Source organism: Lepisosteus oculatus, chromosome 12, assembly GCF_040954835.1.
Source record: "Lepisosteus oculatus isolate fLepOcu1 chromosome 12, fLepOcu1.hap2, whole genome shotgun sequence".
Taxonomy (NCBI): domain Eukaryota; kingdom Metazoa; phylum Chordata; class Actinopteri; order Semionotiformes; family Lepisosteidae; genus Lepisosteus; species Lepisosteus oculatus.
This window is the reverse complement of record NC_090707.1, coordinates 17,034,809-17,062,200: the sequence shown is the minus strand read 5'-3', so window position 1 is coordinate 17,062,200 and position 27,392 is coordinate 17,034,809. Positions and strand designations below refer to the sequence as shown.

Here is a 27,392-nt window from a genome sequence, read left to right as displayed (position 1 = left end):
GGCTATACAAAAATATTAAAGGGGGTTATTGAAAAATGCTAGCATTGAATTTTTCGTTTTTATGTCTATTATTTTAGTTCTTTGCACGGTAAGATGCTATACATTTGGCAATTTTACGTGAGCCCCTCCCCTTATCAGGGGACATGTGATTTTAAGGGAATTTTAAAATCTGACGAGTAGTAAAATCAACGAAGAAGCAGTATAGAAAAGTAAATATTGATTATGATTATGCATCATACTTGCCTAAATGAAAGTGCTGTATACACTCCATAAGATCAGGGTTCTAGCACTTCAGTCCTCGGGCTTCTAGTGAAGCAATCTTTTTATTTTCCTGGTGTTCCCCTGAGAAAGAGGGAAAACACGCTATACTAGGCCACAGCTCTTGCTTTGAGTATGCAGATTATCTCCCGTTAATCGAATCACCATTCGATTAACACAAGGAGTGATTAGAAAGGTGTTTTCCCATAAAACAGCAAGCTGAATGCGAGTTAGAATGCGTTCTAAATACAAAAAATAAAGTCATTTTCAATGCAAAAATACTGCCCTGTCTTCCCTTGTGCTCCGATTTTTATTTTTTGGTGGAAAAACAGCTAACGCCTACATTAGAATGTGCTTCATTTTACCTTATATAGTGGTAGAAAATGCAAGTTAATAACGTAACAAGTTTAAAATCATCCAAATGCAATAGAATTGGTCAAGACTGAGAAATGTTTGCTTCATATTTCTCTTTTCAGTATACACTTGTCTCTTTCTTTTCTAAAAATAAATTATTTTTTTTCAGAAAATGAACAAGAGTCACATCTGGAAACATTGCATCACTGTGAAATGTCCCGGATTTGGGAGAAGCAGAAGTTGCTCTGCAGACGAAGACTATAAATAGCTCGCTCCGACCAAAATGCCCCGTTTTCTGAATCTGTAAAGACAATTAAACAACAGTGAGTGATGTAAGAAAACTGAAAACTGAAAACAAAAGAAAGTGACAGGTAGGCGTACAAGACAAAAGTTTCTACTCCAAAATGCATCTCTCCTTTTAACGGACGCAACGTGTTGAACGGAAATAAAAAATAACTTGTGTTTTTATAGTGAAAGGAGTGGCAGAAGTAGTTTAAAGAGACGTGAGGTCGTAACACTGTAGATAATCGTACCAAAACGGGAAATGATTTCAGAAAACTGAATCCAGAACGTTATGAAAACCGAGGCATTGTTTGCATTAAAAACATATCTTAATAAAAGAGGCACACGGTGCGCAGAAACCGCTACACAAGTTGGAAATATTCACTGTAAAGACCAAAGCAAGAAGTGGAGTAGACATGTGTAGGATTTTTACCAAATTCCATTTTTCCACGAATTTAATGTTTTGTTCCCTGTAATGTAAGTTCTGAAAGACGCGATGCAACTGTTAAAGGACTTAATGTCTTTGACAACTGTAGGATTAGACCGTTTTGGGCTCGCCTCAGCGTTTCTTCTGAATTCACCGGCTTTTTTGTTACCACTTTTTTAAATTGGCATCCAGGAATTCGTAGATTGTTGCAAGGATGCCATATTTCAGTGTAATTAGAGCTGATTTAAACAGTTATTTGTAATTGTTGATATTATATACGACATATAACGGAATTAGTTAAAAATGACAAACATATCTGAGCGATCATGTTATGGTTGTTTACAACTTATAGTTGATGCATCTGTCTAATGAATCTAATAATGTAAGTTTTTTTTATATTCTGATCATGTTAGCTTTGACAAAAATATACTACAATGTGTAGTTTGGGGAAAATGAAGTTACTTTGTAAAGGAGTTTATTTCCGAATGCATGTTCTTCCATATTCTTATTAATTTTAACACAACTTTAACCTTTTGGCAGTAACTTGTAACTATAGAAAACACAATGTTGTGTTCTCTTTCTTCTCTTTTCAGCATGGAATAAACCTATTACTTGTTCCTTTGCAGCTTATGCATGCTGACGCAGCTACCCACCTGAATTACTTGTAACTATAACCTATTACTCTTTGAAATAGTAATAGTGTTTTCCCAACACTGACATAAAAATTGTAGGATGCACACAACTGTTTTTAAATGTAAAGATGTTGTAGAATTCAGTCAAAGTAGGGAACAGCGGGAGGGGTGGAGACTGTATATAGCAAAATATTCAATCCAGTTGGTTAGCTGACATTGGCCACAATCTCCCTACACAGTAAAACTGCTTCATGCTTTGTGTTCTCCTTTTTAATAAGGATATAGGAAGGAGTTTGATCACTGTATTACGTTTCATTTTGTAGCAGGTCCAATAGGTGAGAAGTTTAACATCTATGATAACCCTTGCAATGTTTGTAAAGCCATGTTTATTTGAATAGGCCTTGATGTTTGGTGGTTATGTTGCTACATTGGTACCTTTGTCTTTTTTATCATTTGCATCTGTTGTATAGTGAAAGACTGGAGAATGTCTATAGCATATTTCTGTTTTAATACAGGCCGTGTAGCACAGTGTTCTGAATTACAACCTTGCCTCTTTTCTGAATATTATATACAGTACCTGTAGATACAGAATGTGAAACACAAGGTCTTTGAACTCGCATAGTCAAAAATTCGGTGTTTCATTTGATGTTTTGAAACATGTTTATAAGACAAATTTTCTATTGGGGGAAAAAAATAGGCTTAGAATTTGCCTTGTATAATCTTACACCTCTTGACTTCCACACTTAAAACAGGATTGCAAAAGCAGTGTAACAGTAAAAGTTCTGCTGATGCCTTGTAGATATTGTATTATAAGTATATTCACATACTTTTTAGTTTTTGTTCCCCTTTGTCTGTTTTACTGTACTAATATGACAATGTTACTATAAATGCTCACAAAGAAAATGCTGTCTGTACCAGTGTTGTGTGTGTGTGTATGTCCTGTTTAAGCACATTAACATCTCTCTGCTTTTACCAGGCTACAGTACATTACAGGCCTACACTATCTCTGCTGGTCCGGCTTCAATCAGTGACTTGAATTACAGGATTATTATCACGGTATATTGCATCAAAAGAGAAAAAGATGTAATAGCTGTTAGCTATACAGTGGTTGTTTGTCAGCGATGTTTTATCTTTCTTAGATTGACAGGTGCAAGGCAAGTTGTTAATTTACCTGCTCCAGCTGATCAGTGTATAATTGGTAAAAGATAAAGAAGCTTCAGTGGGATAAAGAGGTACTGTGGGCGTTTCCCACAGAGCAATATTGTTCAGGCCAAACTTATTTAATTTTTTTTCTTTTATGAAGTAAACAGGAAGTTACAAAAGTGTAAGTTTAGGCTGAGAATGTGAAAAAGACTAGGGCAGGAGTCTTAAATTCAGTTCCAGGAAATGTTAGCATCTTCTGTTGTTGTTTTTTTGTTTAAACCTGGGTAGTCAACTTAACACTATGTAAGAACTATGTTAGTGGTTTTACCTTGATTTCTTTAGTGAAGACCATGTTTACGGTTTCTGACATTTTCCAACTTTTGACTGCTCTGTCAGCTTTGCAGAAGTGCTTTTAGGTAATAGTGGTCCGTTTACCTAATCATCTTCCTGGTTAGACATATAAAGGATTTTCTTCATGCCTTTCACAGTTGATTGTTCAAAATACTTGCTTCAGCTCATTAAAGGAACAGTTATGTAGATCTTTATGAAGTGCAGACTTCTATGGAGACATTTTGGAGTCTTCTTAGAAGAAGATAATTAGTTAAATAACCGGGCCCACTATGTAACTGAGAGCTCAGGTGTAACAAAGCCTAGAAGATGCAAAACCCTCCAAAAACCAAGTGTGAGACACCTGAGCTAAGGGTTGAACGCACTGATCTTGAGTTCCATACCTAAAAGTTCTCTTCAACCTATTTTCTGTCTTTGGTTGGTTAAGGGAAGGCAGATCTCTGATTCTGATCTAGAAATTCATCCCAGCCTGCTAATATTGAAAGAATTTTAAAAACAATGGGATTCCCTTGCTATCTGAATCAGTTACATAGAAGTGTCAGTTGGAAACCAATTGTGATCTTGCCAATCACCGAATGCACTCTTCTCTTTACTGAAGCTGTCTTTATGCAAAACTGTAAAAAGTGCAATTTCATCACACTAGGTAAGACAATAACCTCACACTATCTTGTAATTAAAGAACATACACATAGTAAGTGAACCAATTCATCTGAATTTTTAAAATCCTGTAGAACATCTTGATTCTGTTTCAGTTTGTTAGTGTGATAAAAGAGAAGTATACTGAAAGGCCTGTACCGGTGTATTCTGGTGATTTGAATGCACTGGTTATTGTTATGCAAAAAGTGCTTGATCTACAGTATGTGGACTGAACTGAAAGAGTTTCTTTTTCTCTCAGTTATGTCATAATTTGTTAAGGTTAAGAAAAAAGAATTTTTGCTGCTCTATATTTTGTTCCGCAAACTAGTAGAGCGTTTGTAGAATAATTGTTAGTTGCACATCTATGTGAAATTGAACGTTAATGGCATCAGTTATGTGTTGGTTATGATCTTCTTAGTTAGAACGCTCCTCCCAGCCATGTAATGAAAGCAGAATTATTGGAGTGTTTCAGGAAGAGTCTGGGTGAGATCTGGGATTTAATAAGAGAATGGACCCCTTGCTAATTTGATCTCTAAGAGACCGCCTCTTATTTGTGACAAGAGTGAAATGAAGTGTGTTACCTTACTAGAGACCTTCCTCTTGCAGAATTAAGTCCTTTAGTGATGAGTTCCCTAAATTGCTGCTTTGTTAATTTTTTGGTGCGTCATAATGAAGGTCATATTGGGATAGTGTTAATTTTTACCCCAGTTTGGAAAAATAAGAACTATGTTTCGTGGTTTTACCTTGAGTTCTTTAAAGAAGCAGTTTTTTGTCTTTGGACTTCTCTTTCGGCTTTGCAGAAGTACTTTAAGGTAGTAGCGGTCAGGGCTCTTGACTTGCCACTTGATGGTTATGGGTTCAAATCCAAGGTCTAAATGACATGATTTCAAGTTCCTTTGGATAAGAAGCCAAAGAAACGAATAATATTTTGTAACATCAAAAGTGCGAAAATTGTTAATGATGGAATTCCAAGTGCTCTTAAAGCCACTGAATGATAATAGTATTTTTACTAACTAAAGGTTACTGAGGTTATTAACGAGTACAGGAATGTGTGAAGGAAAGCTGTTGAGCTTTGTGCTACAGCTGTGTTTTGATAAATTGGGAAATGTATATGTTTGTATTGTCAGTGGTCAAGAGTACAAAAAGTGCCTCTTGGCCGAAACTTATTTTCGCAACCGAATATAAAACTACTCTACTTCAGTGTACAATCCCTCTTGGACCAAATGGGAATTCTAGGTTTGCCTCAGGGTTATCACTTTTTTAAATGGAAAGAGTTTCACCTGTTGGCACAACCTAAATATATTGCTTTTAATACAGAGAGGGACTCTCATTTAGAACAGAATTTTAATTTGGGTAAAAATGAATGACTTTTTAGCTTTTTTTAGCTTTTGCCGTTGATCTTTTTTGTGTACATGTTTGATGTTTTTGTTTGCTAAATCTGGGTAAATGTATTGCACTGCCTGCCAGGTCAGCTCAGGCCTCTGCCTTGCTCTGTACAGTACATAGAGATTCAGCAGATAGCATGACCTGCAAGCCACACCAGTTTTATGAACACGATACTATCGGTGAGCGGAGTGAAATCTTGTTCAAACTTCCTGTAGAACTGTAAAAGAGGCAGGGTCAGACAATCAGTTCTGGTAAAGGGCAATATTAATGCTGAAGGCAACCAAATAGGCTGTCCTTTCTGTGAATTGTGACTGGTCCATTGTAGTGCATGAATTCATTATTGCTTACTCACTGACTGCAAGGAAGAAAACAACATCTTTTTAGCCATTAAGAGCACAAATAGTAATGAAAAGGTCTCTATATGATGGAGTTTCTCCCAGACAAAAAATCTTCTGTACTTCACTGGTAATGAATATGTGGCTGATGGCAATTTGATTACAATACTCAGAGGTTAGGATAGTTCAGTGTTGAGCCTATTAACTATAGAAAACCCAGTGGAAGTGCTTTTACCATCCTATCTAAAAAGGTAATATTCTGGTTGCAAAAGGTCCTTGAAAATCTTCTATAATATTCTCTTAGCCTTGGTTTAGTGGGGTTTTTTTTACCTTCAAGGAGAAGGAATTCTGACAAGTTAGTTTTTGCAACCTGTAGAGAAACCAAAGAGCTTCTTGTAAGGGTTTCTATGTTCTCCTTGGTCCGATCTATGAGGTTTCTCTGGTCACAGAAGCGTCTAGGGGCAAGCGATGGTGAACTGGAGTAGAAATCTAGCCGTGAATCTTCAATGTAGAAGGATGCCCTAGACTGGCTGGAGATCAGTAGCAGGGGAAGGTGATTCTAAGCGGCGCATGACTGTGAGAAGAGAGCACAGTGAGGAAGTGTGACGCTGGTCTGCTGGTTACAGGAAGCCTTCACCGACGAAGGAACTAATGTTAGTGAAAGCTGCTGAGAGCACTAAGGTGAGCATTTCTAAGGGTTTTTTTTTGTTTGTCACGCGAATAATCAGCATGCAAAAAGAAAAGAAAAGGCCTTGTTTTTAATTTTCCTGCGGCTGGTACTGGACTCTCCTATAATAACGCAAGTATTTTAGTTTATATTATTATTCTTTTATTTAATGGCTAGTAACTCTTTGTACCACCGTCATGGTGTTTGAACCCTAACCACAGGAGGAACTGAAATATAGCAGTCCACCAGAAAGTGGAACTTTGACTTGTACTATGAAAGAAAACAAGGAAATGTAAAGAGGTATCAAGATATTGAGTTAGTTCTCTTTTATCATGCCGTTTATTTTTTTTTTTGTTTAAAATGAATTCTGAAATAAAACTGTTTGGCCATCGGTGAACTAAAGTATCAGTGAACCCAAAAGAATCCCAATACTCTTAAGGTTTTGTTTGAGCGGTATGCAGCAATTCATTGCTAATTGATTGAATATATATCAAATACATAATAAATTATCTGTCTTCATAGTTATTTGCCTTATTTAATTGTTTGCCAATACACTCTTATGTAGTAAGACCAAACTGGATTAGCTTCCTGGTTTATGGAGTACCTACTGTTTTGCGAATCGGTCTCTTTTGTTCGAACATTGTGTGGGGAAAGCCAACAGACAAACAGCCAGCTTGTTAACTTCCGCCGTCTTCAAACCATAAAAACGTATTCCTTTTGGTCTGGGGTAGCATGCAGGACCAAGTGGTTGAAATTGATGGTGAAACTGTTCGACCCACTGATTTGCATCATTTACATTTGTTTGCGTTATTAGGATTTTTTTTTCAGAAAGGCCACTAAAGCATGTTAAGTAGTATACCTTTGTGCTTGAAAACACAACTCTTTTGCCATTTCATGCAGTTTTATTACTGAAAAGGATTGTAAAATCTCGGCGGCATATCCTCAGGTGCATTACTTGCAGATTCTTTACTAACTGCTGTAAAATGAATTTAGCTGGACACTACTGTATTGCTTAGGGAGCTCTTGAACTGCCATGGGATCTTTAAATGAGCAGGTTAAATGGTCGACAACACCCACAAAACATAATAACCAATATGCCAGGAACAGTCATGTTGTAGACTTCTCAGACTCTGCAGTAACAAAGGGGGTGACAGGGATACAAAATGACATAAAGTGCTAGCTTTGGTGTGCCACACCTCAGCAAATATACAGTAACATTGGACAGCAAATATTAAATTCAAAGTTTTAATCTCTACCTGATTAGTGTGTAAAAACATAACCATTTGAAATATTTAATACATTTGCTAACTGTAGGACCTATACAAAGTAAAACTTTGTTTTAAGGGAAACAGGTTTGTGTGGTCATAGGTTAGTGAAGGCAAGACAATATGTGAAACTAGAGATATCGGTTTTGCCCTTTTGATCGGAAACTGTAATGTAGTATATAGTATAATAAAGTATTTTATTGAATAGGACAAAGTAGGCTCTTTTTGTGACTTTTCATATGAAAATGAGTGGGTGATTTCATTTAAGAGGAAAACTAATTACCTGTTTTAACCAATGCATTTTCAGAAGCAACTATTATTAATATAGCATTGTGAAAAAAGCAAAAACATTTGACATAAAGCGTTGGATGTATGAGTTCTAGTATAATAAATCCTTATAGATTAGTAAAACTCTGCCATAGGAGTAAAGTGGAAACCGCTCTTCCATGTTGCTTTATTTTTATGTAATGTACTGTATGTTAAACAGCTGCCAATTAACTCATTTTAAGTGTGCAAGCAACAGGCCATTGAACAAAAAAACTTCTTAAATATGTCCCAAAGGGGAAGCACCTCCTTTGGGAAATCCCATGTTCTGTTTCCATGACCATCTGCAGAAGTTTTGTTGTGTGTCCTATTGCTTGATGGTTTTTTGTTTTTGTTTTACAGAAGTATTAAAAAAAAAACATTATTTAAAAAGAAAACCAATCCACAATGGCAAAATTCTAACTTTCAAGCTGACAAAGCTGCACATACATAGGTGGGGGGCTTTGTATTCAGTCTCTGGAAAGTTTGAGTAAGCCTGGTCACCTACATGTTCATAATGTTAATTATAAGATCTAAGCGTTTGATACGAGAATCATTTCAAAACTGTCGAGCAAAAGCTCCACAATTTAGAATGTAGAACTTGCACTTTGGTTGAAACGGGACTGTTTTTTTGCTCTGGTGACAGGAATAAACCGTCCTTAGTCCGCCTAAGGCCTGCAGAGTATCTGTGTTAGAGACAGCAGATCGGAGACAGATGTACAACCAGACAAACTGCCAGCATTTTATTGTTGGCAGAAAAATAGAGAAATGTTTATTCACATCCCCCAGACTGTAAGCTCTGAGAATGCCTTTTCATTTTGAATGTGCTGTATCCGAGGGAATGCTTTTTTTTTTTGGTTGTTTTCATACAGGATGTTATTTGAACCAGTCAGCAAAGATTTTGACTGTGCTGTCTGACTAACTGCCATGTACAGCGGGGAGAAAAAAAAGCTATATAAGACATACATCCCATTCATCGCTTAGCAAGGAACGTAGCATAATAGAAACCCAAGGCTTTAAACTGCAAGTCCACCCACGGTAGATTTTGTCGAGATTCGTTTGAGGCAGAGCAATTGAAGCCTTATATTTTTTTACACCTGAGAACTGCAATACAATGAAAATAAATGGTGTCAATTCAGTATCCTCTTTGATGCGGCAAAGACCGTTTCAGCTTCCATTCAATAACTCAAACCAAACAGAAGAAGGGCAAGGTGCTACTGTAACATGAGGATTCTGTGAGAATGACATCAGCCTTCATCTGCAACATCACTTTCTCCAGCGTAACTTCACATGTAGGTTTAGTTCTCTGGCAGGCTGTGTCATGTAACCTCTTCCAGGCCTGGAGGGGATTATTATCGGGACCTCATCTTTGATCTTTTTATGGCCTTTGAATGATATTTGGGGCAGTTCTAAAAAGCATCTGAGAAATATGCCAGGTGAATCGATGGAGGAAACCAAGTGTATAAGGCAATACACAGCACTTCACATTCCACCAGTATCTTGCACGTGCTCAACAGCCCTCACCCAAGATGTTGTGAACCCGCATGTCGCCAAAATAGAAAACTTCAGACCATGTTTGTCTTGGTGACATCCTATTTTTAAGACTGATGGCTTATTTTTGTGAAAGCAAGCTATGTGGGATACTAACTGTACGTTTACTCAGTGATGCCTCCACAGGACTACACGCAGCCCACAAGCCTTTTCTAAAACCCCAGATAGTGCTCCGTAGCTCTTGTTCGAGACAAACCTGCTGTTTTTACATAGTGTCATGACGCGTACTAGTAAGAAGTGAAATAGCAGTGGCATTGTTAAAGAACTGCCCCCTTGACATAAGCTATTTCCTGAAATACATGGAAATGATATTAAGGTGATTGAAATATTCTGGTGTCAGTTTGTGGATAGCAAGTGCAAGTCTTTGTAGGTGAGGTAACCTTTTACAGTTTGCATACTAGTCCTCCCCTGAGCTTACAGATTCTACTGAGCAGCGCTCTTTCGCTCTGATTTATAGTCTTCAGGCGAGCAGGTTTGTAATGCATGCTCGATCGCTCGGAAATAGTGATGCACCCGCAGAAAATCATTGCAAAACTTTCCTTTCAAAGCTAAAAAAAAAACTGACCTTAGTGTTGGATTTATGATTATACAAAAAGTATCCCTTAGCAACAGCTTGTGCAGTATTTTGGCAGTAGAAGGTCTGCGTCCAGATGGATTATGACTCAGCCTGTTAAAAGCAGCTAATGAAATCGTTAGCAAGAAAAGAGGGAATATAATTTTTTAGTTTTGTAATTGGCAAGATTTTGAATTATTGGCTGGTGGCGTACAGCTATCCCATCATGAGCGGCATCGCAGGGGATCATCTACACACTTAAGGTGTTACCTGAAACATTACCTCGACCCTGTGATCTGCCCTTTAGAAGAGGATTGTAAAGTCTCCATTCTTGAAAAAACTGATAAAGAGCTCTGATCTCTCTTTTTTTTAAATCAAGTTCTATCTCCGGCATTCTAGCCTAACAATTCTATGTTTCCCGGATAAAAAGAAAATATTCCGACTTGCATGCATTGCTGACTTGATTTGTTTTGACGTTAACAGTGCTTGTGAACAGTATGCAGAGACGACGTCCAGCAGTCCTGAAAACAAGTGGTGCCACTGGCAGCTGGTTAGATGAGGAGCACAGCTGTCGGAGCAATAATGAAACAGACTCTGCTGAACGAATCTGTTGTGGTTTTTGTTCTGTTCTTCTTTCCCCACAAAAACATCATTTAATAATTTATTTTTGAATTAATAGCCGGTTTGTGGTCATGCCACTAGTGTGGTGGCTAATTTTCTTTTGTACTAAAGGGGTATGGATGTTTCCGACACAGGCAGTACCTGTCTTGCTGAAGTTTAAACCTGTGAAATGGCCTCTAGGTCATCACAGCTCTTGTCCTGGGGCTGAGAGGCCTGTCGCCTTGTGGTGAGAGAAAAACTAAAGAGAAGAGAAGCTAAGAGATCTACTTCTTATCCAAAGGAAGTCCCTGTCTTCAAATTTTCAACATTTCTGTAGTATTCAATTATGTATCAGTAACAATAAAAATCAGAAAATAGTATGGTTACTGGAATTTTATTACACGTATTGATTAGACAAATTTAAGAACTTTTTGGAATCTTTACTGGCGGCATATTGCATGGCTTTTTTGCAATATAGAGAATCATTTATGTACACAATTTTTTAGATGTACACAATATTTATCTGTTGTATGGCTCTCCTTGTCTCTCATACACACAATGTCTGGAAACATTTTGATCCGATATCCACAGCTTCGTTCACTGAATTTGATACCAACAGATTTGAAGAAAGCATCATCTCTTGCTGCATTGGAATATTTCATTCTGTTAAAAAAAAATAAACACATCAAGTTGTTTTAACAGTAATTGAAAGAATATTAAATGAGGCTTCCTCTGCTCCTGCAATGTGTTGGTTGTTTGTGAGCAATGCTACTCTCTGCCCGTTTGCCTTGAGGGTGGAAAAGGAAGATGAAAGGCAGACATTTTAAGAGTGTAAACTGCAGTCTGAGAGTCTCAAGCAAGATGCTTCAAAGGGCAGCTCAGCATGAAAGGCAGTGCCAGCATGATGCTCAGGCACTTTTTCCCCTTAATTCAACACCAAGAGCCTTAGCAGCTGAAGCACTTTCTGTCAGAGCCACATTTCTTGAAGAACATTAGGAAACAATTAAAGGAGGAAAGTGCTTCAGTAGCACGAGTAGCCTTTTACGCTAAATTTGGAGCGTTCGGTGTAATTCTAGCATCTCCACAAAGTAAGGGAATTTCTATGCAGGCTTTGTGGTGGATAGTCCTGGATGACTTTTTTTTTATATAAATTCAGCAGAATATGCCTTGCAAGTACTTTCATTGAAAATCTGACGAAGGAAAACGGTATGGATGGGTTCCAGATTGACTCCACTCTGCTGAATTATCGAGCACGATCTTTCATGGTAATGCATGAAAAGGCCTATTGTTCCAGATATTCTGCTAATGTTAGCAAGCAGCATGTGTGTCAGTAGTCCAGGCGTTCCTCACAATACTCGATATGTCATGCGGAGTCTGGCCTCAGGGACTGGGTTTCAGCTCTGAAGAAAGACATTCAGGAGCTAAAAATAAGACTCGGACAGACAAGAACATTGAAGTCAAGACAGTCCTTCCACGTCAGCACACAGGATTTAGAGACAGATTCTTTTCATCACTGCTGAAGCTTTGTATTTATATCGCAGACAATTAACACTACAAAAATAAAAATGTTGCCGGAAAAAGGGGTAGTTGATGATCAGGTCTAAGGGTCTCAAAATCTTGTCTGTATTGCGATATGAAATGATTATTCCAGAAAAATACATAAAAGGAGATTTTAAAAAGTGAAGGCATACCATTGCTTTGTTTTTCCTGACCTCTCGTTCTTTTGGATATTCAGGTGTAGACATTTTCTGGTATCTCCCCTGACTTAGTTACGTGTCAGTTGAGGTTTGTGAGAAAGTGCCTCTACATGAAAAACAAGCTTTTTTTTATACAGTATGTCATGTGTGGTCGAAGGCATGGCTTCTTCACACAGTACTTTTTGAAAGGAAGCTTGGGAGAATTCCAAAAGGCGGTTAGCAAATAGTTATCTCCAATTATCTGGCTGGGCTCGGTACACATTCAAATGAGACAAATGGTATCCCAGAGCAGTTGCAGCAGTTGCAGGTTTATTTTTGTAAAAAGAGCAGCTTTCAAACTGTGGCTCACTGACTGCAGCTGTCTCAGTTCTGAGAAAGGAGCTGAGTTCAGGGTGGTGTTTTACTATGGATACATGTACACATTCCAGGCTGATTATAGTAAGTAGGTTATAATAGTGGAGGACTCTGAATTTAACCAAGGTTTAATGAATTGCAGGTAGAAATATTCTATTTGGTACTCAAAAGTGTTTGGGAAGAATTTCACTCTTCAATTGTAAAAAGGCAGAACAGTTGGTACTGTACTTCAGAATGGATGTGGCCTTAAAGAATGGAAATCACTGTACCCTGAGAGCTGGTTTAATGAGACGATCTCCTCAAGTACATTGGAGAGGATTCATTTCTATAGCGATTTTGTCAGTACTGGGGTCTGTTTCTTGAATGTTTTGAAAATGACTAATTTTCAAAACAAATCATAAATCATAATTTTAGTTGTTTGACACATTCGTTCATTTTGTGATTACTGAGATCCCCAGATTTGGACTTTTTCTTATCTCAACAAGAAAACAGTAAAAAGGGACAAGCAAGTTGCTCCCTTTTTGTTTTGTTTTTTGTTTTTTGTTTGTGCTTTTGTATGTTAGCTAAACATTTTCAAAATGTCTTCAATAAAATACTTTTTGATTGTATCCACCTTCAAAATTCATCTTTCTGCCCTTATTTCAATATATGCTTATACCCATATGCCAGTTCTTTGTCTCCAGGGTTTATTTTAGTTAAAATATTTAATAATTTTCTGGCCAAGTGCCAATTTGTCACTGGAAGATAGGGACCCGTACACGTAGCTACTTCTACTTAGGTGGCAGAGGAAGTTTGAAGATTGGACAGAAAGAGCTTTGTGAAGTAAAAATAACTAAGTGCACTAATGCAGGAGATGTGTTAATTCTGAAAGGTGGGAAAACATCCACCATATTTAAATGTCATTTGTCAACACAAACCTCTCTTATATTCCAGGCAGAACAATTTTGTAGGAGATGTAAATAAAATGCATTGTTCTCTACGTGGGCATACACTGTAATTAAAAAAACATGGTCATTTTAAGGAAGAGTTTAATGCCTCTTTAGATGAAGGCATGCAAATTCCGTCTATTGGTTAAAACACTTAATATTGTTACTATGAGGTGTTGTTTGTTTGGCTTTTTTGTGCTACAGCGACTCGCAGTAGGCATTTCTCTGTAGTACAGAGCAGCAGTGCTGCGAAGCAGAAGCGTTAAGCAGCAGGATGGCTTGTGGGTTTGGTTGAAGCACGGATCTTCCTGTTGACCAGTTTCACAGGAAGTCAGAGGCCTAAGTTAAACCAGTCTAATTCGTTTCAGTTTGACATGCAAATCCAATACTCTTGTCTTGTGAGCTCTTATTAATGCGTGTTCTGCAGACAGGAATTACAAAAACAGTGCAATTTAAATGCATTTCTATGCAAAGTAGTCTTTCAGGAATCCTGATGTGTCTGTTGAAAATAATTTAAGAATTACACAAGGCAGTACTGGCTAGGTCCCTTTCCTAGGGCTAAATATGATTTTTTTTGTATACAACTTTGGCTTCTTTTGGCTGTTTTATAGTAGGCTTTTTATAATAGTCAAACCCAGGGCAGGAGCAAGATCAAACAAGTGAAATTAGGTTTTGATTGCTTATTTCTCATTTTTATTTAAAAAAACAGTTTTTGTAAGGCTGTACCTACATTATCATTTCCTTGTGAATACACACTATTGAGTTCAAAGCGCGAGTAATGTTTGCTAACATGCTTGCAACAAAAAGTATTCAGAACCTTATAGACCTTCAGGCACCATTGCAAGAGCCCACTTTCAGGAAGTGGATCACAAAACAAGATTGATTGTAATGACTTTATTTTCATTTAGAAATGAAAGGTCTTTGCGTGCTTCTTCAACACCATTAATGACGAGAGGAGTAGACAAATTGTCTTCTCTTATATTGCAAGTCTTTATCCGGCTATTCAAATTTGCTAATGATCAACGCTTGCTTATTATATCCCCAAAATATGCATCAGATGTCATCAGAACATTATTCCCAAAGGAACGAGTAACCTACACTAGAATTGTTTTCATTAATCCAAATGACACAATTAGGTTTTTTTTAGATGAATAAATCAGATTGCTTAATACCTGCGAAAGAGATTTCCGTAAGAAATTCTGATCCCCCCCCGCCACCATGAAAACTAAAGTGGAACCACAGCTCAGCTCCAGCAGGTGCATAATGAAGGTTGCTCAGCGAATCTCCCAGATGAGGAATGAACAGGTTGCCCTTGTGTTTTCTGCCTGGCAGGAGTAAGAAGCTTCAGAAGGAATACTGAGGAGAGAAGATGCCTGTCCCCCCCCCTCCGCCGGCCGCCCCCCCTCCCCCCACATTTGCTGTGGTAAGACATCACATTCAACGTGCAGATATTAAGCTTTTTAGGGCATCGTCATGAGACAAACCTATGGGACTGTCGTGCTTGTAGCTTGTGTTTTCCTTGGCCTCTCCCCTCATTTGTTCACTTTGAAGCTTTACTCGTTTAGAACCGCCAATCGCCATTTTCATATTGCAGAACTACAGGCTGACATTGCCAGTTGATTTCAGCATCATCTCCATGGCAACAACCCCTGTATCTGATACAGCGAGAATGAAAACGCTTAGACGTGTCCGTCCATCACGCCAACCTCTTGATCTATTCAAACTTTGACATGTACCTACCGGAAGAGGGGGGCATTATTATTTATGTTTGGCTGATGCTTTCATGCACAGTGACTTATATTTGCACCAGTTTACACAGCTGGGCGTTTTACTGAAACCATCAGAGAGAAGTGCCCTTGAGTACAGCACAACACGACTGCCTGGGGTTCCAAGTCACAGCTTTCCAGCTATGGGTTTAGAGCACTAACCACTTCTCTGCGCTCCTGCATCTATCTCTCACACCTGTGGGCCCCTGACGACCTGCAGGAACTGTTATCCAATGGGGAGCTGGGAAACCTCTGGCCAGCTCATCCCAGCTCCGCCCTCGTGTTGTGCAGTCCAGTGTTTACTGCCACCTGGGTAATCTTAGTTACAGCTGGCAAGCGACACAACCCATGTCTGGCTTTATGATATCTGACCCATAGAGGTCAGTCTGAACGCTTTTGCAGTTTAAACCACTCACGGCCCCCACACTTTTTTTTTTTTAACGTGTTGAAAACTAAGAAATAAAATCCCAGTTTTAGGTTATCTACACATTTATGTTTTTGAGTTAAAAATGTTGCTGTGGTCACCACAATTGCAGGCTGTATTTACACAGCTGCTGTGTTCCAGTGGAAAATCTTGTCTTGATTTTTTTTAAGGAAATGCAAGGCAGCTGAAGATGTCCGACTTGCAAGAAATAATTTAATTATAAGACAAACGAACTGTATCAAGGTTTCCGGTAGTGTGAATGACATTTCTTAATCCGATAGTTCTCTAACACTCCAAGACAATTAAGTGATTTAAGCCTTAGAAATAAAAAAGTGTTAAGATAAATGTACAAAGAAAATGTAAATACATATACATTTGAATATGCATTTATTTGGCACAGCACAATCAATGGCCTCTATACAGATCTGAGCCTTTGGACTTCAGGAAACTTTTGTATTCTCAAAATGGACTTAATCTTTCTAAGGATCAGAGCATTTAAGGGCAAAATTAAGCTTTATACAAGCTTCATTCTCAAACAAAAAGTGTAACATTCAGAATGGCTGGCACCCCAGTATTAAAACTGATTTTAACTGCATTTATCCTAATCAATGAATTTGGTTATTTCTTTTGGGTTGTATATGTGACATTTATATTCAATTTTTTTCCTTCATTCCATGTGTCATCCTTTAAGAGGTCCTCTTAATTAGGTACCCAAAATGAGTAGATACAACTCACTAATTGAGCATTTAAAAGTAGAAAAGTTAGCATAAATAGTTCCAGCTTTTATCCTTTCTATGTATATAGGACATCAAAGCATAGATTTGAACATTTTGAACTGCAGTTGTTTTCTTCCTAAAAATGAAGAAATAATTTTTTTGTTCTGTGTGATATACTTTCCTACCGACTGTACTTGTGTATGGCATGCTTGGTTGGCAAAGAGACTCCTCCTTTTCTTTACAGCGCCATCTGGTGGTAGATCTGGCCGAATTCGCTCTTAATTCTGACAGAGTGACAGACGCTCTTCCTCCGAATTGTGCTACTACCTTTCCAAAACGCCACTCCCTGCTGCTTCATATCACTGCCAGCTTAATCCAGCAGACACATGGGTTTATACGTAATGCAGCACTGAATAACATTTTTCTTTTTTTTCCAGCTAGTAGTGAGTGTGTGAGGGAATAGTTACTGTTGCCTTTCATTGTATTGCAAGTGTACAAATTAGAGAACTTGCAATTGCAAGTGAATGGTTCAAATATTTAATTTCAGCTGTGGCTGGTAAAACTGTACTCTTTCTATCTAGTTTCAAATCTTTTCTTTTTTGCCTGAGGAAAATTAAGTTGAATATCGGAGAGGTGGCGATTATAGGTTTCTATCTGAAGTATGTCTATATAATTTATTTAATACTGCTAGTGTTCACAATCAAGAGTCATTTTTATTTTGTGTCCTAGGCCAATACAGAAAAGCCTGCTCTCAACAGGTCTGAACAGCAAGGAAGAAATGCTCTCCTATCAGATATAACAAAAGGAGCTAAATTAAAGAAGGCCGTTACTAATGACCGAAGTGCTCCAGTATTTGACAGTAAGTAAAATGATACTGTTGAAAGCCCCTGTGTGGCTGTGATGGCATTAATAAAGGAAAAGAAAATACATTTCCCGCATAATTTTGCAAGGCATTGGTTAAAATACTTTTTCTTTTTAGATGCAGATGCAGTGGCATCCTACTGTACATACAGTAGTATTTATCACCTATTACATCAAATTTCTGTGTGAGCCAACTCGGCCTTAAACCACTCAGTGAAGTGTAGAAAACCGATTAAAAAGGATTAAATGGTTTAAAAGCAAGGCCTGCCCTGAAGGAAACCTGTTTAGATGATTATGCAGTGACACCTGAGGAGGCCAGCTGTAGTCAATAATTATTTTTGCGCAATCAAGCACAGCATTTGGAAAGATAATCGTAGGAGGAGAATTGCATTTTTACCTCCAGCAGACATCATTCAGAATTCTTAAACCCATTCACTCATGGTGAATCCTGTAGTTATAACTGCAGTTCCAGACAATTATAGCTATAACTGCTGGGAAACGGGTTTACAAACTTGCGTGACTGCCGCAAGTCGGTTAGTTCAGTGTGTCTTTATACCGTCTTCCTGTAACACTCATTCTTGTCTGAGAAGTTATTGGAAAATGCACCCAAATTGTAGAAGATAAGTTGAGGACCCTACTCTAATTGTGACTTCCAAAAGGTGAATTGTGTAAAAAAAAAAGTACTGTGCCTTAAAAACTTCACAGTCACATAAATCCAGGAGTAATAAGTAAAGCTCCAGTCTATGATTTTATGCTGCGCAGTATTTGTAGGTGTTCTTGGTTGAATAATGCATCGTCCTTTGATTACTGCTGTTTATTTCAAATTATTGGATAAAATGTTCCACTCCTTCCCAAATCAAAGATTTGTCATGCAATTATGGAAGCATACTTAACATTAGGAATTCCAGTTACTGCCCAGATCTGTCAAGCACCATCTGTAAATGTTCTTTTCAGAGAGAGTAGGTGGCTTGTGTAAGGAAGCAGTAAATATCATTCTGCAAAAAAGGCCAAAGTGTGTGTGATGATAGATTCCAGTGCAACGACACTGGTTTCTCAATTGTTTGTTGCAGGCAACAGTGAAATTTCCTGTTTATAACAGTGAGTTCTAGTTTGGACAGTGGTGGCTATTGCAGGCCTATGCTGTGGTTATCAGTCGGTGGTGGTGATCTGTCCAGGTAAAGCCCTGTTTTTTTTTTTCAGAGCCCAAGGGGTCAGGAGGTGGAGGAGGAGGAGGAGGAGGAGGTGGTGGTGGTGGTGGTGGTGGTGGTGGAGGAGGAGGAGGGGGCGGATTTGGGGGAGGAGCCCCCGGAGGACTCGGGGGTCTGTTCCAAGGAGGGATGCCGAAATTGAGGTCTGCAGGAAGCAGAGACAGTAACGGTAAGTGGAATTAGAAAATTGTTTTTCAGGCCTAGGAACTTAACAGCCTGGAATGTGTGTTTTTTTTTCCCCAAAAATGTCTTGGCAACGCATTTCTAGTTGCCGTGTACTTTAAACCCGTGCTAAACTCATATCATTCATCTGGCAATCTGAGCACCAGACAGAAGCACAATATCTCTGTCACAAACAGGAAATCACCCCGAAGGCATCGTAGATGTTTTGGGTTGAAGCCTTGCAAAGTAAGATGAAGCTGAAGAAATGTGTAACACAGGCCTGCTTGTGTACGCTGCTGAAGAAAATGTTGACGGTCCGAAACTGTGAAGAATTACCTGAGATAATTCATTGAATGCTGCGCTCTGCAGTTTTATCTCTGTTTTTATTTTTCCTCGCAGACTCTGGCGGGGGCAGATCTCCATTGCTGCCCCCTGGAGGACGAGCAGCTGCCCCCAAGCCCTTTGGAGGGAGCTCCGGCGCCCCCCCCAGGCTCCCTGGCGCACCCCCCTCCGCCCCGAGGAGCAGCGGTCCTGAGCTGCCCAGAGGACGTGGGGCTCTGCCCCGGCCGGAGCCTGGCGGTGGGCCGCCCCCTGTGCCCAACACCCCTCGGCCCGCTCCAGGGGGCTTCCAGAACAGGGGCCCCCTACCCGTGCCAGGAGGTGGTCGGCCCCCGGGCTCCAGCCCCGGTCCTCCGCCACCGGCGTTACCTAACCGGAACCAGGGGCCTCCTCCTCCTGTACCGGGAGGCTCCCCCTTCTCCCGGCAGCCATCTCTGTCCAGCCCACCTGTGGCCAGCTCAGGCCGGCCCCCCCTGCCCCCTGCACCTGGCAGGCTGTCCGACGACCGGCCCCCAGCAGTGCCTCTGGGAAGCAGGCCCTCCCTGCACAGGGACGGAGCCCCTCCCCTCCCCTCTCAGAACATCAAGCCCCCCGTCTCCTCGGCTCCTCGTCCATCCCTGTCCTCCGGGGCGCCCCCACTGCCGCCCGGCAGACCGGGCCCGCCGCCCTTGCCTCCGACGACAGGCGCGGACGAGGAAACTCCCAGGCTCCCTCAGAGGAACCTGTCCTTGAATTCCCACGCTCCTGCGCCCCCACCAGGCCGGACCGGCCCCCTCCCACCACCTCCCATTGAGAGACCCCCGCCTCCTGTCCGAGACCCGCCGGGACGCACAGGTAGGAAGACCTGGAATGCAGTCACCTTGCGCGTCGGGATGGCGAGATTGTGAAAGGCCGTCCCCTTGAAGGCCTGGCCTGAATTAACCGTGCTGTGTGCGCAGTGCCCTGTTTCAGAAAACACGCTCTAACGTCGCCTGTTCCTTGCGGCCTCCTAATTCCACACAGGACCCCTACCACCTCCCCCAGGCAGAAACGGAGGGAGCATGAGGTCATCGCCAGCCCCCCCGCCGCCCAACAGACCAGGAGCGGAGCCTCCCAGAGGAGGGCACAGACCGCCTCTGCCCCCTGACAGGCCTGGGGCTCCCCCTCCACCCATGAGGAATGGCTACCAGGACTCCCCACATCCAGCGGGTGGAGGTACAACTGACTGGAGATACCCTCCCTAGAAAAAATCCATTCAAAATATTCATTCACTTTTTCACAGCATACTACCTTAAAGTCTAGACTGAGAACAGGAGGCACCTCTTTACGCAAAGGGTTGTAGGAGTGTGTGGAACAAGCTACCCAGCTGTTTATCTGAAGACCGTACCAAGGCTTCTTTCCAAAGCTGCATGAGCAGCATTTTGTTAAAGAAAACAAAGCATTGAATAAACTCTAGATAACATCCTTCCAATAGTAAAAAATGTTGATTTATACTGCATAGTATATGTCCTATAAATTTCTTAAACTTTAGACTGAGAACGGGAGACACCTCTTTACACAGAGGGTTGTGGGAGTGTGGAACAAGCTACCCAGCTGTGTAGTTGAAGCCTGTAACTTGGCTTCTTTCAAAATGAGTTCCTTGGATCAATTAACTACATACTAGCTGCCAGACAGGCTTAATGGACTGAATTACCTCCTCTCATTTGTTTTTAATGTTTTTAGAGTCACTGGATTTAATTACTATGCTTAGTTTTTAATTAAAAGAGAAGCACATTATTTTTTTTACTTTCAAAAGTATTAGTACTGTTATAGCTGACAATAAGAACAACCTTTTTTTCCAACTCCTAATTTTTTGCCAATTAGGTTCCAATATCTTGCAAATAACTCAAGGAACAATTTTCTCATTTGTAAAAATATTCACTGTAGATGGATAGCAAGCCCTGTTCAGACACCACACAAAATCAAGTTTCACATTTTAGCTATAATTTTGGTGTTTAACTGGCAGCCTCAAGATAACAAATGTTAGAGATAAAATTAAATTCTGTCAAATTTGTATGGATAAATTACTTGTGTTTTCTAACATACAATTTAGTTGACTTTTCTTTTTTTGGACTTTGGCATTAGTGTACATTTGTAAGCACACTGCCATCTGGTGGTCCATTCAAAAATATATTTTGGATGAACCTTTGAAAGCAGAAAAATATACGAGAGGATTTAAATTCACCTGAATATATTTTGGAGAAAAGAGAAAGTGCTGCTTTGGTGTTGCTGAACCCATCTCAACACCACTCCTTCAAGATGGAGTCAGAGTGTGAGAAAAGTAATCATCGTAAAAAAAAATATTCAGAATGTTGTAACTGGGCACTATGAATGTGTGCAAGAAGATTGAAGTTAAAATTGAAAAGGAAAGAAGAAATTCTTATATTCCAACCATTAGCAATAGTTTTTCTGTTTTCAACAGATGACTGGGAAGGCCGGTTTTTCTTCCACCCTCTGTCAGATTTGCCCCCTCCTGAGCCCTATGTGCCCTCCCCGAAGACCTACCCCAGCAAGCTGGCAAAGAGCGAGACCAGAGGTGAGACTGACCAGCCCAGAACTTGGGAGTGGATATGAGAAGCACTTCCTCTGGCTGGGCTGCATTGCTTCCTTCCTCCTTCCTTTTTTGAACCTCATATTGCCGTTGGAAATTCTCCATAGGATGACATTTAAGGGCAGAGTCTTAAATGAGGAACCGTGCTTTCTTAAGGGTTTTTTTTTTGTGTTCCCTGGGAAAGAGCAATAAAGAAATTTCCCATATCACGTGTTCCAAAAAATTATCATGTGCAGAAACCTGGGGAAATGGCATTTTTGAGATGCAATGCCTTATTGTAGGCATTAAAAATAGAGGTTTGGTAACAGGTTGGCATAGTGGTTAGCATTGTATCCTCACAGCACTGGGGCCATGGGTTCAATTCTTGGTTTCCTATCTATGTGGAGTTTATATGTTCTCCCTGTGTTCATGTGTTTCCTCTGGGTCATTCAGTTTCCACTCGCAGTCCAGAGACTTATTGGTAGGTTAATTGACTTTTTGGAAACTTTTTGTGAGTGTGTGTGTATTTGTGTCTGTGTTAGCTTGTGGACTAGCATCCTTTCCAGAGTGTGTCCCACCTTGCACCTGTTGCTTGCTGGGATAGGCTCTGGCTCTCCAGAGACTCTGTATTGGATAGCACAGCTTTAAAGTGGATGGATGGAATCAAAGTAGGCACATTAATAGACTGAAGTGGTTTTTGACATTGTTTTTCCGATGTCTGAAATCAGAAGGATGGCACAATGAGATGGTTTGTAGTAAAGAACAGAGAGAGAGAAGACTTCATGTTCCAAAGCTACATGAGCAGCATGTTGTTAAAGAAAAACAAAACATTGAATAAACTCTAGATTAATCCCTCCTATAAAATGCAATAGTACAATATATTGGTTTATGGCAACCCACTGAAGCTCAGCAGGTGTGAGCCTGATCAGTACCTGGATGGGAGACCTCCTAGGAAAACTAAGGTTGCTGCTGGAAGAGGTGTTAGTGAAGTCAGCAGGGGGCAGTCACCCTGTGCTCAGTGTGGGTCCCAATGTCGCAGTATAGTGACGGGGACATTATACTGTAAAAAGGCACTGTCCTAAAGATGAAATATAAAACCAAGGTCCTGACTCTCTGAGGTCATTAAACATCCCAGGGTATAACCCTGAGTAAAAAGAGTAGGGGTGTAACCCCGGCATCCTGTCCAAATTTCCCATTGGCCTTTACCAATCATGGCCTCCTAATAATCCCCCTCTATGAATTGGCTTCATCACTCTGTTCCTCTCCCCGCTGATAGCTGATGTGTGGTGAGTGTACTGGTGCACTATGGCTGCCGTTGCATCATCCAAGCGGGTGCTGCACATTGGTGGTGGTGGAGCACTTTGAGTGAGAAAAGTGCTATATAAGTCTAAGGAGTTAATTTTTAATTACTATATATAATGGTAACAGCATGTCCTACTGTATAATATTCTGACATTACTTCTGAGATAACAGCTGATGGAGTGTTAATTGATCAATAGTACAGTACCTGTAGAGCTACAGCAGGGTCTGTTTTCTGTTAGTGCCAGAGTGGTTTTCTGTGCTCGGATTAACAATCAACACAATTAAATGTATATTTGACTGGCTACTTGAGAAGCATAAGGTTTGTGTTCAGCAATTAACTTTTAACTTGTAATTGTGTTGTTTTTTTTCTTGAAAATGTAGTAAAAGCAAACTATTGTTTAGTGTTTCATTTGTAACCTTTCTGATTTGTTTTAAACATTGTTATGTAAGCCGATGTTTCAGTGGTAACTTGTGTTGACAGTACGCAGCTCTTTGTTTATTTCATCCTTCAGTATCTAAAGCCACATTTATAGCCTTAGCCTTTGTTTAAGATTTGCTAAAGGTATCTTAGCAAAATCTGATGATTGTCTATATGAAGGTGAAGACATTTCCGTTACTTTGTTAATGAGAATCGAGATGCACACCACACAGGAAGCCTGCCAGCGAAGAACATCCCTCTGTGCAACAGTTTGTGTGAATAATACCAGAGTTAAAAAAAGAAGTAATACTGTGAGAAGCAAGAGTTGTTTCATCCCTTTTCCTGTCAGAATATGTGCTTATAAAGTTGCCATGAGTTAGGTTTTGAAGTTTGCTTTAATTCTCCGGAGTAGTACTACAGCAATTAACAAAATATGAAGAAAAAAAATGGCCGAAGTGGTGTCTGTACCTTTTCTGCAGTATTGTTTTGTGTTTTTCTTACAGGCTCAGGGCGAAAAGAAAGGGGGGCCCCCCCACTTCCTCCCATCCCCAGGTGAAAGAAGACTTCCTGTGAGCCGCACTGAACGTCCTGGGAGCACTTCCTGTTTCCATCCCAAAGACACTGTCTGCGGTTATCTCTTTCGGCTTAGTACTTCCATAGTTTTCTGCAGCGAGAACACCAAGAGCGCGTTTGTGCTACAGTGATGTGCAATGCTCAGGTCTACAGCCCACGATTTATAATTATGTTTGACTTACCAATACGAGTGCCTTACATTTCAAATATTGTTTACAAAGTTATAAGACTTGGGGGTCCTTGTGGGTGGGGTTTCTAATGTCCTGGTGAGCTCTGCTATCAGGAGAAGACCGTTTTAAGCAGCCATGATAATTCTGTAAGAACAATTTATTCCCCAAACATCGAAAGATGTTGTTTTTGGTGCCTTCAAGAATTGCGCTAGAATTTACAGGATTTCAATGAAGCAATATACAGCCAGTCTATTCTCATGTAATCTTAAAAAAACGTAGCGTTAAAGGAGCTGACTTTACTCTTTGGAGCCTAAATAGTGCCAGTGTTACATTTTGAATTTGGCCTTTCCTTCATGTCTTATCTTTATTTTGTATGTGAATAAATGGCTATTGAACTCTCCCTGGTGGAGAAATATTTACAGTATATGAAGTTAATGGTGTCTCTGTAAGTGTCCTACTTATTTTATCTATAAAAAGGTCCTTGAATTTTTTAGATATTTGAAATGGGATGAAACATTCAAAACCTGGGATTATTAACCATACCAATAACAATTTTGTCAGTAGTAGCGAAAAATGAACAAATAAAAGAGAATGCTACAGCTGAGCTTTGTCCGTATTTGAATTAATTGCAACCGTTTAAGCATACAATAATCAGAAAATGTTTTTCAGCACAAAGTATTGTAATGCGTTGATTATGTAAAAAAACGTTTCAAAAACCTCTAAGTTCTTCAAAAATATCGTTTTTTTTATTTGTTTGTGCATTACAGCCTAAAAGCTGTACACAGAAATGCTTTACCAGCAATTTTTATTTCATTACATGTTGAAGACTAATTCTGTATAATAAAAATGATCATGCATCATGGACCCCTCCATTTTAAAATAGCCAAAGTTGCAGATACAGAGGTTTTCGGCGTTAATGACACAGAATTCCTGTTTTAATGCACAGTACTCCTATTTTTGGAAATTATTATATTGTAATGATTGAAAGAAAAACAACTTTGTTTATAATCGCTACTTATTTAAATAAAAAGTTAGTTAAAAAGCAAGCAAACAGTATTTTAGTCATGTACATTTGGATCAAATTAAAGGTAAAAACAAAATCTTATCCAGGTCTACGTTGCAATAGAAATACAGCACCACATTTAGGAGGTCTGATCTGCATTATAATTTGGAATAGTATTATTGTGTGGTCTACACAATGTTATACAACATCAAACATGGGCAGTCACTTGATAATACACTAATCCTATGAGAAGATTAATTTTAAGGTATAGGAATTTTGACATTTTATTTTGCCAGCTTGGCACACATGACAACAGTTCTCATCAAGTTAACAATCAAGATGATTGCAGGTGTTAAAGACATGATTTTGCTGCAAGAACATAGGCTTTGCTGCAACCTACAACAGAGTTGTCTGCAAAAACATTCACAGAGAATTAGGAGATAAAAATAGGTATAGGACAGCACCTTTGCAATTTAACTGAGAAAAGTCAGGAATTAGACATTTTTTTATGTTTTGTGAATGTAATTTGTTATGAAGTAATTAATACACAATGTAGTTAAACGTTAAACTTAATTGTTTATTTTAAGCTTTCTTAGTTATCTGTATCGTCCGACGAGATTTTACAGGTTTAGTTTTAAAAATAAAAATAAGTAGTGGTTTGAAAGTTTGTTTCACGCTGCGTTGATGAAGCAGGTACTCTTAAATGTGAAACGTTAAATATGTTTTTAAAACAGGGGTGTTACCCCGGCGTCCTGGCCAAAATTCCCATTGGAAATTTACCAATGATGGCCTCCTAATAATTCCCATCACTCTGTTCTCTTCTCCCTGATAGCTGATGTGCGGTGAGCGTACTGGCGCACTCTGACTGCCGTCGCATCGTCCAGGTGGGGGCTACACATTGGTGGTGGTGGAGTAGAGTCCCCGTTAACTGTAAAGCGCTTGAGTGATGATGATGATGATTATTATATTATTATTTTATTAAACTACACCTGTACACGTTATTTTGTTAATGGGAAACATCGTCCTCACTTGACCACTAAAATGACTGTAGTGTTATGGAACACAATCTGTGGCAATGCCTGCCACAGGGATTGTGTAATCACAAGCTTATGTCTTTGCCGCTTGCGCTACTGCTTGTATAAACATGTATTGTGTAATTGCGCTTATAGAAATCTCCGAATTCGCAGCTGGAAAGCTGCAGCACCAATAGAATTCCTTCGTATTGTATGCTGATGAGGTACCGAGCAAAGCCGTTGTTAAGGGAAGGGTCTTTCCATTTTTCTTTTATTCTGACTCGGGGTACCCGCAGCTAGATCTTGGGGATCGTTTAAGGTACATCGTCTTAGTTACATTTTAGTTGGTATAGTTTCTTTTATAGCTGCTGCTGTTCTGCTGTGCATAAGAAGAACAAATTAATATCGTTGAGTAGTTCGGCTTTTCCCCAGCTACGCATATAACTCTCTGTTATTTCTTTGGATCTATGGATTTATAGATCCAGTATCTGTGGATGTGATGCACTGCACTTTATCTGAATAGACACAGACAATTCAAAACACATCCGCAGTATATGTAACATAATTTATGTTAATATGTAAAGTATGCAACTTAAGAGTTCAACACATACTGGTAAATCTTACTTTAATAAGCATAACTAAAAAGGTTTAGAAATATATTACTAGGGGAGATACAGGCTGCATTACAACAGGCTTATACATACATTATGTACAGTAGGTGCCCTAAGGTTAAGCTATTCTATGACTGCAACATGAGCTAAAGGAACATGAATATGTTCGCATTATGTATGAAAGGGGCCGTACATGGATGTTAATACGTATGGGACATTTCCACGCAATGAAAACACAGCATACCGTGACGTACCCAATTGAATAACCCCTGGAAATAAAGGGGATATAGATTTCCAAGGGATACAGAATTGGATACGACACCTGAGTGCTTTCGAAAAGCGCTCTGTGCAAGCTTATTGAGTGTACCCTACAAGATCTAGTTTAAATAAAGCTGAAACAGTTACCTTAAGAGATCATATGAGGCTTCACGGAATTGTATTCGATATTGATAAATATTATTTCTTATTATTTATTTTGTACCATACAGCAGTAAGTTCCATTGAGCCTATAGTATATATACTGACCCTGTTAAAACAAGTTAGCCCTACAAGCGTAAGGAA

The 27,392-nt window shown here is 39.5% G+C and overlaps 1 protein-coding gene across 5 annotated transcripts; it reads left to right on the top strand.

The window, feature by feature from the left end:
* Positions 1-838: 838 nt before the first annotated feature.
* wipf1a (WAS/WASL interacting protein family, member 1a) lies at positions 839-25,066 on the top strand. Of its 5 annotated transcripts, none has more exons than XM_015359035.2 (8): positions 839-983; positions 15,050-15,140; positions 17,353-17,482; positions 18,685-18,861; positions 19,254-20,027; positions 20,196-20,387; positions 21,634-21,747; positions 23,965-25,066. In XM_015359035.2, the coding sequence occupies exons 2-8, from the start codon at positions 15,087-15,089 to the stop codon at positions 24,015-24,017; spliced, it is 1,494 nt and encodes a 497-aa protein (XP_015214521.2). In that variant the 5' UTR covers positions 839-983; positions 15,050-15,086; the 3' UTR covers positions 24,018-25,066. The 5 variants fall into 5 exon arrangements, with proteins under 5 accessions (XP_015214521.2, XP_015214525.2, XP_069052553.1 ...); XM_015359039.2 differs by lacking the exon at positions 839-983 and adding an exon at positions 1,948-1,985; XM_015359036.2 differs by lacking the exon at positions 839-983 and adding an exon at positions 6,377-6,482.
* Positions 25,067-27,392: the final 2,326 nt, after the last annotated feature.

Excerpts from the sequence above, each read along its gene's own strand:
- wipf1a (XM_015359035.2), top strand. The coding sequence starts at position 15,087 with ATGCCTGTCCCCCCCCCTCCGCCGGCCGCCCCCCCTCCCCCCACATTT. Across the intron at positions 15,141-17,352 it reads CTCCCCCCACATTTGCTGTG|GCCAATACAGAAAAGCCTGC; the intron begins GTAAGACATCAC and ends TTTGTGTCCTAG. Across the intron at positions 20,388-21,633 it reads CCCACATCCAGCGGGTGGAG|ATGACTGGGAAGGCCGGTTT; the intron begins GTACAACTGACT and ends TGTTTTCAACAG.